The sequence below is a fragment of the Anolis sagrei genome, chromosome 1 (assembly GCF_037176765.1).
Source record: "Anolis sagrei isolate rAnoSag1 chromosome 1, rAnoSag1.mat, whole genome shotgun sequence".
In the NCBI taxonomy this organism is placed as follows: domain Eukaryota; kingdom Metazoa; phylum Chordata; class Lepidosauria; order Squamata; family Dactyloidae; genus Anolis; species Anolis sagrei.
In genome coordinates, this window is record NC_090021.1 from 339,385,138 (window position 1) to 339,396,745 (window position 11,608).

An 11,608-nucleotide genomic window follows, 5' to 3' on the forward strand; every position below is an offset into this window, starting at 1 on the left:
TTTTCACAAAGAAACTACAATAATAATAATAATAATAATAATAATAATAACCCAAAGACCTTAGACAGGCCCCTACATTGGCTGTCTTCAGAAAGAACTTGAAGACCTGGCTTTTCCGATGCGCCTTCCCTGATTAGGAAATCTCCACTACCAAGTCCCATAAGCACTTTACTAGAACCAATGATTGTTGCACATCGCACATCGCACTTGCCTTGGAAGCCCTATATACACCTCCTGTCACACCAGCACTTTTAATCTTGTACCCATTGCTCTGGCCCGGCCCAGTTTTATTGTGTTTAGTGTATTGTGCCTGTTGTTTATTTTGCTTTATTCTGTTTTTAATTGTTTGATTTGCTTAGATTGTATTGTTGTGTTGTGTGTTGAGGCCTCGGCCTGTGTAAACCGCATCGAATCCTTCGGGAGATGCTAGCGGGGTACAAATAAAGTTTAATAAATAATAATAATAATAATAATAATAATTATATGTTAATCAAGGTGGTCAGTTGAAACATTCGCACCTAGCTCCAGCAGGCAAAAGTCCTTTTCCCACCCTGGTCATTCCACAGATATATAAACCCTTTTTCCTAGTTCCAACAGGCCTCACTACCTCTGAGGATGCTTGCCATCGATGCAGGCGAAACGTCAGGAGAAATGCCTCTAGAACATGGCCATATAGCCCGAAAAAACCTACAAGAACCTAGTAAACTACATAATCATCATCATTATTTGACAAGATTCCCAATTACAGTTTCACAAAGAAACTATGTTGTTGTTGTTATTATCATCATTATGTATTCCTGGACTTACATTTCCAATAGACTTTTGACAAGTCCCCATGACATTTTCACAAGGAAACTACAATAATGATAATAATAATAATGTATTCCCAAGCTACCTATCTGACCGCATCTCTGCCTATGAACCCACGAGTAGTTTGAGATCTTCCGGGGAGACCCTGCTCTCGATCCCGCCTGCTTCTCAAGCTCGGCTGGCGGGGACGAGAGATAGGGCCTTCTCGGTGGTGGCTCCTCGGCTGCGGAACGCCCTTCCTACGGACATTAGACTAGCACCATCTCTAATGGTATTCCGCAAAAAGGTGAAGACCTGGATGTTTGTGCAGGCGTTTGAGTAATTTAGTGCAATCTGGTAATGGAACATAGGAATGGAACAATGGACGACGAACCTGGACTACGCTTGGATGATGAGAAGATTGGGTACGGTTGTTTTTTGTAATAATTGTGCATTGTAATTGCTTATTGGTAATTTATGGATAATGTGTTAAGTCAATTGTTATATGTTGTATGGAACCACTGCTGTTTCTACTGTTTTTACTGTTTGTGAACCGCTGTGAGTCGCCTTCGGGCTTGAGATACAGCGGTATAGAAGCAAAGTAAATTAATAAATAAATAAATAATAATAATGTTGTTATTATTATTATTATTATGTATTCCTGGGCTTACATTTCCAGTAGACTTCTGACAAGTCCCCATGACATTTTCACAAAGAAACTACAGTAATAATAATAATAATAATAATAATAATGTTGGTGTTGTTGTTATTATTATTACTGTAGTTTCTTTGTGAAAATGTTGTGGGGACTTGTCAGAAGTCTACTGGAAATGTAAGTCCAGAAATACATAATAATAATAATAATAATAATAATAATAATAATAATAATAAATACATAATAATAATAATAATAATAATAATGTTTTGTTGTTGTTGTTATTATTATTATTATTATTATTATGTATTTCTGGACTTGCATTTCCAGTAGACTTTTGACAAAGTCCTCATGACATTTTCACAAAGGAACTACAATAATAATGATAATAACAATGTATTTTCCTGGTGGTGTCTGTCTTCTTGGACTTACGGTTCCAGTAGACGGGGTAGCACTCTGCGTTGGCGACGTCCACCTCGTAGAGCCCTCCTCGGACGCAGACGGGCTCGGGGGCCTCCCCTCCTGCTCCTTCTTTCTCCGTGTCTGCTCCTCCTTCTCCTTCTGCTTCCCCTTCTCCTTCTTCCCTCCCTTCGTGGGCCTCTCCTTGGGCTCTCCCTTCCCGGAGGAGGATGCCCCGGTGGGCGCGCTCGATGCGGAGCGAGTCATACCCGATGAAGGGCTTCCAGCTCTTGCGCTCCTCGCGGTAGAACCAGCGCACCTCCTCGGGGCCCAGCTCGCGGACCACCTCGTAGCAGCACCGGCCCGGGCCTAGCGACGACGAGGAGCCCGCCGAGGAAGTCGTGCCGCGGGCCCGCTTGCGAGGCTCCGCCGAGGAGGAGAAACCTCCACCGCCGCCACTCTCTGCGCTCTCGCTGCTGGCCAGGCCTCCCCCATCGGCCTCGTCGTCCTCGCCGTCCTCCTCGTCGTCGTCCTCCTCGTCGTCCTCCAAGTCGTCTTCGGGGAAGAGATGGTGGTGAGGGCCTCCCCCGCCGCCGCCGTCCATGAGGAGGAGGTGGCGGCTCCGGCGGCGAGGCCGGCCCTGAGGGGAAGACGAGTGCCGGTGCGGAGGGGCCCGGCGCCGGGAGAGGAGCAGCGGGGGAGGCGGCAAGGGAGGCGGGAGGGGCAAGTGCAGCCTCAGGCCCGGTTGAGGCCTAGTCGCCGCCGCCGCCTCTTTCTCCTCCAAGCCGGCCTCCTCCGGGCCCTCCATGCCGCCACTGAGTCAGGAGGGAAGGAGGAGCAGGCCGACGCGCCACTCCGAAGCCGGCCGGCTCGGCCTCCCCGGCGGATGGAGCCGGAGGCGGAGGAAAGCGGGCTTCTGAGGGAATGGACTTCAGCTCCCAGGAGCCTTCCCCATTGGCCACAGCGGCCGAGGCTTCTGGGAGTTGGAGTCCGAAAGAGGAGGAGTGAGGCCCGCCCTTTGTGACGTTTCCCAAGCTCTTCTCTTAGGCAGGCCCGCCCTGGTGGCGTCTGAGGGGTTGGACTTCAGCTCCCAAGAGCCCTCCTCATTGGCCACAACGGCCGAGGCTTCTGGGAGTTGAAGTCCGAAAGAGGATAAGTAGGTAGTTTGGAGGCAGGCCCGCCCTTGTGGCTTCTGAGGGGTGGGACTTCAGCTCCCAGGAGCCCTTCTCATTGGACACAACGGCTGAGGCTTCTGGGAGTTGAAGTCCGAAAGAGGCTGAGTGAGGCCCGCCCTTTGTGACGTTTCCCAAGCTCTTCTCTTAGGCAGGCCCGCCCTGGTGGCTTCTGAGGGGTTGGACTTCAGCTCCCAGGAGCCCTCCTCATTGGACAAAGCGGTCGAGGCTTCTGGGAGTTGAAGTCCGAAAGAGGCGGAGTAAGGCCCCCCCTTTGTGACGTTTCCCAAGCTATTCTCTTAGGCAGGCCCGCCCTGGTGGCTTCTGAGGGGTTGGACTTCAGCTCCCAGGAGCCTTACCCATTGGACAAAGCGGCCGAGGCTTCTGGGAGTTGAAGTCCGAAAGAGGCTGAGTGAGGCACGCCCTTTGTGACGTTTCCCAAGCTCTGCTCTTGTAGGTAGTTTGGAGGCATGCCCGCCCAGGTTGGACTTCAGCTCCCAGGAGCCCTCCTCATTGGCCACAGCGGCCGAGGCTTCTGGGAGTTGAAGTCCGTAAGAGGCATACACTTTGTGACGTTTCTAAAGCTCTTCTCTTAGGCAGGCCCGCCCTGGTGGATTCTGAGGGGTTGGACTTCAGCTCCCAAGAGCCCTCCTCATTGGCCACAACGGCCGAGGCTTCTGGGAGTTGAAGTCCGAAAGAGGATGAGTGAGGCCCGCCCTTTGTGACGTTTCCCAAGCTCTGGCCTAGGTGGTTTGGAGGCAGGCCCGCCCTGGTTGGACTTCAGCTCCCAGGAGCCCTCCCCATTGGCCACAACGGCAGAGGCTTCTGGGAGTTGAAGTCTGAAAGAGGCGGAGTGAGGCCCGCCCTTTGTGACGTTCCCCAAGCTCTTCTCCTAGGCAGGCCCGCCCTGGTGGATTCTGAGGGGTTGGACTTCAGCTCCCAGGAGCCTTCCCCATTGGCGTTTCCCAAGCTCTGATCGTCCACGGGGCTTGGACTTCACTTCCCAGAAGGCTTGCTCATTGGCCAAAGTGACTGATGCTTCTGGGAGTTGAAGTCCGAAAGAGGAGTGAGGCCCGCCCTTTGTGACGTTTCCAAAGCTCTTCTCTTAGGCAGGCCCGCCCTGGTAGCTTCTCAGGGGTTGGACTTCAGCTCCCAGGAGCCCTCCTCATTGGCCAAAGTGGCCAAGGCCTCTGGGAGTTGAAGTCCGAAAGAGGATGAGTGAGGCTCGCCCTTTGTGACGTTTCCCAGGCTCTGGCCTTCCACATGGTTTGGAGGCAGGCCCGCCCTGGTGACTTCTGTGGGGTTGGACTTCAGCTCCCAGGAACCCTCTTCATTGGCCACAACGGCCGAGGCTTTTGGGAGTTGAATTCGGAGTGAGGCATATCCTTTGTGACGTTTCCAAAGCTCTTCTCTTAGGCAGGCCCGCCCTTGTGGCTTCTGAGGGGTTGGACTTCAGCTCCCAAGAGCCCTCCTCATTGGCCACAACGGCCGAGGCTTCTGGGAGTTGAAGTCTGAAAGAGGTGGAGTGAGGCCCGCCCTTTGTGACGTTTTTCAGGCTCTGGCCTAGGTGGTTTGGAGGGAGACCCGCCCTGGTGGCTTCTGAGGGGTGGAACTTCAGCTCCCAGGAGCCCTTCCCATTGGACAAAGAGTCCGAGGCTTCTGGGAGTTGAAGTCCGAAAGACGAGTGAGGCACGCCCCTTGTGACGTTTCTCAGGCTCTGGCCTTCCACATGGTTTGGAGGCAGGCCCGCCCTGGTGGCTTCTGAGGGGTTGGACTTCAGCTCCCAGGAGCCCTCCTCATTGGTCAAAGACGCCGAGGCTTCTGGGAGTTGAAGTCCGAAACAGACTGAGTAAGGCACGCCCTTTGTGACGTTTCCCAAGCTCTGCTCTTGTAGGTAGTTTGGAGGCAGGCCCGCCCTGGTGGCTTCTGTGGGGTTGGACTTCAGCTCCCAAGAGCCCTCCTCATTGGTCAAAGCGGCCGAGGCTTCTGGGAGTTGAAGTCGGAGTGAGGCATACCCTTTTGTGACGTTTCAAAGGCTCTTCTCTTGGAGGCAGGCCCGCCCTGGTGGATTCTGAGGGGTTGGACTTCAGCTCCCAGGAGCCTTCCCCATTGGACAAAGCAGCCGAGGCTTCTGGGAGTTGAAGTCTGAAAGAGGATGAGTGAGGCCCGCCCTTTGTGACGTTTCCAACCTCTGAGCTAGGTAGTTTGGACTTCATTTCCCAGAAGACCTGCTCATTGGCCAAGGCGGCTGAGGCTTCTGGGAGTTGAAGTCCAAAAGTGTCTGACAGGCTAGAGTCGCCATTGTGACTCTGTTCGTCCAGAGAATTTGGACTTCAGTTCCCAGAAGGCCTGCTCATTGGCCAAAATGATGGAGGCTTCTGGGAGTTGTAGTCTGGAAGAACCTGACGGGTTGGAGTCTGAGTGAGGCCCGCCCCTTGTGACTTTTCCCAAGCACTGCTCATCCAGGGAATTTGGACTTCAGTTCCCAGAAGGCCTGCTCATTAGCCAAATTGGCTGAGGATTCTGGGAGTTGAAGTCCAAAACCTCTTAGAGTGCCTGAGATTGAATGCACTTTGCCACCACTTTAAACTCCCATGGCTCTAATGCCATGGAATCCTGGGAGTTGTAGTTTAATGAGGCCCCCAGCCCTCTTTGGCAGAGAAGGCTCAAGACCTTGCAAAACTACAACTCCCTTGCAAAACACCTTTACCTTGATGCCACAGGACATTATATTTTTGCTGAAGCAATTTAACAAGGCTGTTCTCCTTATATACCAGTGTTTCTCTACCTTCCTAATGCCATGACCCCATAATACAGTTCCTCATTTGTGGTGACCCCCAACCATAACATTGTTTTCGTTGCTACTTCATAATTGTGATTTTCCAACTGTTCTGAATTGTCATGTGAATGATACACAGGATGTATTTTCATTCACTGTGATGAGGAGGTATTGGGAAAATATAGATATTTATTGATTGATCTATGCATAAAATCATATGTACCTTCCAAGCACTGAAATGTATAGGAAAATCTAGTTCCCTTTGTGTAGCAAGAATGCTAACAGCAAGCAAGCTGCTTGTCTCCAAAAGGGGCTGAAGAGGAAGGGGGGTATGCATTCCAGAAGAGAGATAAGACACAGGCTGGTACGAGAAAGCCCCCTCTAAGTAAGAAGCCTCTTGACAAGTCAGAGGGCCCCTTTGATGGATGAATGTAAGCACAAGCAAGAAGGAGGGGGACATTCCATGCTTGCTTTTCAGCAAGACACACAGACATGCTTTTTGCATGTTGGAGGTTGGAACCTGATATTCTTATGATGCTTAGATGACGTAGGGATGATGATGATTGTATGAAGATGTATGTACTAGTATGTTCTTTGTCTGCTTGATTCTGAAATCTATAAAAGGGCAGTCCGCACCTTGATCGGGGCTCTGGGTTTTGCTTCTGGGACACTAGTCCCACCAGAGTCTCCAGCTGGAAATAAAGTCGTTCTTTTCTATCTCCAGAAAGGATGTCTCTTGGTAATTATCTCTCCTTTCCTCAAAACCTGTTTCCCTGCCATTTCAACTGGACCAAATTTGGCACAAATACGCAATAAGTCCAAATTTGAATACTGGTGGGGTTGGAGGGAGGGGATTGATTTTGTCATTTGGGAGTTGTAGTTTCTGGGATGTATAGTTCACCTACAATCAAAGGACATTATGAACTCCACCAATGATGGAATTGAACCAAACTTGGCCACACAGAACTCCCATGACCAACAGAAAATACTGGAAGGATTTGGTGGGCATTGACCTTGCGTTTGGGAGTTGTAGTTCACCTTCATCCACAGAGCACTGTGGACTCAAACAATGATGGATCTGGACAAAACTTGGCACAATGCTTAATATGCCCAAATGTGAACACTGGTGGAGTTTGGGGAAAATAGACCTTGGCATTTCGGATTTGTAATTGCTGGGATTTATAGTTCACCTGCAAGGAAGACTCCAGCAATACATGGAGCGAGAGTTGCCAGATGTTTAGAAAAGGCAGAGGAACGAGAGACCAGATTGCCAATATCCGCTGGATAATGGAGAAAGGCAGGGAGTTTCAGAAAAACATCTACTTCGGCTTCACTGACTATTCTAAAGCCTTTGACTGTGTGGATCATAATAAATTGTGGCAAGTTCTTGGTGGGATGGGCATCCCAAGCCACCTTCCCTCTCTCCTGAGGAATCTGTACAAGGACCAAGGAGCCACAGTCAGAACTGACCACGGAACAGGAGACTGGTTCAAGATTGGGAAAGGCGTATGGCAAGGCTGCATCCTCTCACCCAACCTATTCAACTTGTATGCAGAACACATCATGCGAGGATGTGCAGGGCTTGACGAATGCAAAGCTGGGGTGAAAATTGCTGGAAGAAACATTAACAACCTCAGATATGCAGATGACACCACTCTGATGGCCGAAAGCGAGGGGGAGCTGAGGAGCCTTCTAATCAAGGTGAAAGAAGAAAGCGCAAAAGCCGGGTTGCAGCTAAACGTCAAAAAAACCAAGATTATGGCAACAAGAATGTTTGACAACTGGGAAATAGAGGGAGAAAACGTGGAGACTTTGTATTTCTAGGTGCAAAGATGACAGCAGACGCAGACTGTGGCCAGGAAATCAGAAGACGCTTCCTTCTTGGGAGGAGAGCAATGTCCAGTCTCGATAAAATAGTGAAGAGCAGAGACATCAGACTGGCAACAAAGATCCATTGCCTAGTCAAAGCCATGGTCTTCCCTGTAGTCACCTACGGATGTGAGATCTGGACCTTCGGGAAGGCTGAGCGAAGGAAGAGAGATGCTTTTGAGCTGTGGTGTTGGAGGAAAGTGCTGAGAGTGCCTTGGACTGCGAGAAGATCCAACCAGTCCATCCTCCAGGGAATAAAGCCCGGCTGCTCATTGGAGGGAAGGAGACTAGAGACAAAGCTGAAGTCCTTTGGCCACATCATGAGGAGACAGCAAAGCCTAGAGAAGACTATGATGCTGGGAAAGGTGGAAGGAAAAAGGAAGAGGGGCCGACCAAGGGCAAGATGGATGGATGGCATCCTTGAAGTGACTGGACTGACCTTGAAGGAGCTGGGGGTGGTGACGGCCGACAGGGAGCTCTGGCGTGGACTGGTCCATGAGGTCACGAAGAGTCGGAGACGACTGAACGAATGAACAACAACAATCAAAGGACATTATGAACTCCACCAATGATGGAACTGAACCAATCTTGGCGTTAGAACTCCCCTGACAAACAGAAAATACTGGAAGGATTTGGTGGGCATTGACCTTTTGTTTGGGAGTTGTAGTTCACCTCCATCCACAGAGCACTGTGGACTCAAACAATGATGGATCTGGACCAAACTTGGCACAAATGCTTAATATGCCCAAATGTGAACACTGGTGTAGTTTAGGGAAAATAGACCTTGGCATTTCGGATTTGTAATTGCTGGGATTTATAGCTCACCTACAATCAAAGAGCGTTCTGAACCCCACCAACGATAGAATTGGGCCAAACTTCCCACACAGAACCCCCATGACCAACGGAAAATACTGTGTTTTCTGATGGTCTTTGGTGACCCCTCTGACAACCCCTTGCGACCATCCCCAAGGGGTCCCGATCCCCAGGTTGAGAAACATATACATTTACTAGCTAAACCTGACAATGCTTTGCTGTGGCTCAGTCTGATATGAAATGAATGAGGGGTAACTTCTTAGAATCATAGAATCAAAGAGTTGGAAGAGACCTTCTGGGCCATCTAGTCTAACCCCATTCTGCCAAGAAGCAGGAATATTGCATTCAAATCACCCCTGACAGATGGCCATACAGCCTCTGTTTAAAAGCTTCCAAAGAAGGAGCCTCCACCACACCCCGGGGCAGAGAGTTCCACTGCTGAACGGCTCTCACAGTCAGGAAGTTCTTCTTCATGTTCAGATGGAATCTCCTCTCTTGTAGTTTGAAGCCATTGTTCCATTGCGTCCTAGTCTCTAAGGAAGCAGTAAACAAGCTTGCTCCCTCCTCCTCCCTGTGGCTTCCTCTCACATATTTATACATGGCTATCATATCTCCTCTCAGCCTTCTCTTTTTCAGGCTAAACATGCCCAGCTACTTAAGCCGCTCCTCATAGGGCTTGTTCTCCAGACCCTTGATCATTTTAGTCGCCCTCCTCTGGACACATTCCAGCTTGTCAATATCTCTCTTGAATTGTGGTGCCCAGAACTGGACATTGTTATGTTTCAAATCATAATAATAATAATTCCTCACATCACCACAAAATATACACCATAACACACATTGAAACACACCATCACAAAATACAAAATATCTTGAAATACATGCTACAAGGATTAAAATACTATAATAATAATAATAATAATAATAATAATAAATGTATTATATTCTTACCAAGAGAATTTTCCGTCAGACTCAGATGAATGTCTCCGATGTGCGATTGCCATCTACTGGAAACAGGCGAAAGTAAGCAGACGGAGGAATTTAGTTTGGCCACAAGCCAAGGAGCAGGAGGCAAACTACGAGGCATGAAGATTAAATTACTTTCACATCGGATGACACAATTTGGGAAGGGTTATTCGGAGAGGCATTTATGGAAAATAAGATCATTATTAAGGACAATTGTGAATGGCATTGGGTGGACTGGTGGGAATTGTTTAATTTCCCGTATGATAGTAGTCTGCCCAAGAAAACGCATACTGTATAACCCTTGTATCAGCAAAGATTGTATTCCTAGACGTTGTGTGCATTAGCAGAATCATGGATAATAGCCAATCCTATTGAAACGAAGGACTTTGGCCCAAGAACATAGACAAAACCTAGAGAGGGTGAATGTTGTTGGATGTGGATAAATGAAATTGTGGATACTGATCCCACATCGTCATTGGCGATCCCTCATGGCCCATGAGTCAAATTGCCTTCCGAGCGTATGGCCTTGGTGGTGGGTCCATAGGTGACTGTAGAGATCGATTCTGGATTTTATTTATTTATCTATTTACTGTATTTGTATACCACCTTTCTCAGCCAATTGGCAACTCAAGGCGGTTTCCAACAAATCAGTATGTTGTTCATTTGTTCAGTTGTCTCCGACTCTTCGTGACCTCATGGACCAGCCCACGCCAGAGCTCCCTGTCGGCCGTCACCACCCCCAGCTCCTTCAAGGTCAGTCCAGTCACTTCAAGGATGCCATCCATCCACCTTGCCCTTGGTCGGCCCCTCTTCCTTTTGCCTTCCCCTTTCCCCAGCATCATTGTCTTCCAAATCAGTATACATAAAACATGATAAAAAACATTGAGCAGTATAAGACATCATAAAAACAATAAAAGCGACATCATCAGCATCTCATTATTCTTAAGCATTGTCCAATTCCATTGTCAGGTCATTCGATTTCCCGTATTAGCTACTCTGTATTTGTAAACGCTTGCTCGAATAGCCACGTTTTAACTTGCCTCCGATACGTCAAGAGGGAGGGAGCAGATCTGATCTCCCTAGGAGGGCATTCCATAGCTGAGGGGCCACTACTGAGAAGGCCCTGTCTCTCGTCCCCGCCAAACGTGCTTGCGATGAAGGCGGGACCGAAAGCAGGGCCTCCCCAGATGATCTTAAAGTCCTCAGTGGTTCATAAGGGAGATATGTTCAGACAGGTAAGTTGGGCCAGAACCATTTAGAGCTTTATAGGCCAAAGCCAGGACTTTGAATTGGGCCCAGTAGCAAACTGGCAGCCAGTGGAGCTGGCGCAACAAGGGGGTTGTATGCTCCCTGAGCGCTGCTCCTGTAAACAACCTGGCTGCCATTTGTTGGACTAGTTGAAGCTTTCGGACCATCTTCAAAGGCAACCCCACGTAGAGTAGTAGTTTATACGGAATGTAACTAGAGTGTGGACTACCATGGCCAAGTCAGACTTCCCAAGGTACGGGCGCAGCTGGCGCACAAGTTTTAACTGTGCAAATGCTCCCCTGGCCACAGCCGAGACCTGAGGTTCCAGGCTCAGCGATGAGTCCAGGATCACTCCCAAGCTGCGAACCTGTGTCTTCAGGGGGAGTGTGACCCCGTCCAACACAGGCTGTAACCCTATGCCCTGTTCGGCCTTGCAACTTACCAGGAGGACCTCTGTCTTGTCTGGATTCAATTTCAATTTGTTCACCCTCATCCAGACTGTCACAGGGGCCAAGCACCGGTTCAGGACCTGGACAGCCCCCTTAGTAACGGGTTGGAAGGAGTGACAGAGTTGGACATCATCTGCGTACAGATGACACCGCACCCCGAAACTCTGGATGATCTCCCCCAGCGGCTTCATGTATATGCTGAACAACATGGGAAACAGTATTGTAAGATGAATGGATGGCATCCTTGAAGTGACTGGATTGACCTTGAAGGAGCTGGGGGTGGCCACGGCCAACAGGGAGCAACAGAACAACAAAAAAACCTGTGATTAAGTGCTGTCTGGAAGCGCCCTCAATCAGCGAGAGTATGTGTGTAGAGGTAGCCTGATCTCTGTTGCCTGGAGGGCTCAGTTTGGGAAGTGTTAACTAGCTCTTGATTGTTTGCTGTCTGGAGTTCTCCTGTTTGTGAGAG

General features: G+C 49.3%; 1 protein-coding gene across 2 annotated transcripts in view; it reads right to left on the bottom strand.

Moving 5' to 3' along the window:
* Positions 1–2,841, bottom strand: part of DDHD1 (DDHD domain containing 1) — a 65,038-nt gene extending 62,197 nt beyond the window's left edge. Inside the window, exon 1 of one of the 2 annotated variants that reach the window (XM_060753129.2) lies at positions 1,877–2,841. In XM_060753129.2, the coding sequence (XP_060609112.2) occupies positions 1,877–2,651 (775 nt within the window). In that variant the 5' untranslated portion in view covers positions 2,652–2,841. The remainder of the gene's footprint in view (positions 1–1,876) is intronic. The other variant, XM_060753138.2, reaches the window with a different exon arrangement.
* Between the last annotated feature and the right edge of the window lie 8,767 nt (positions 2,842–11,608).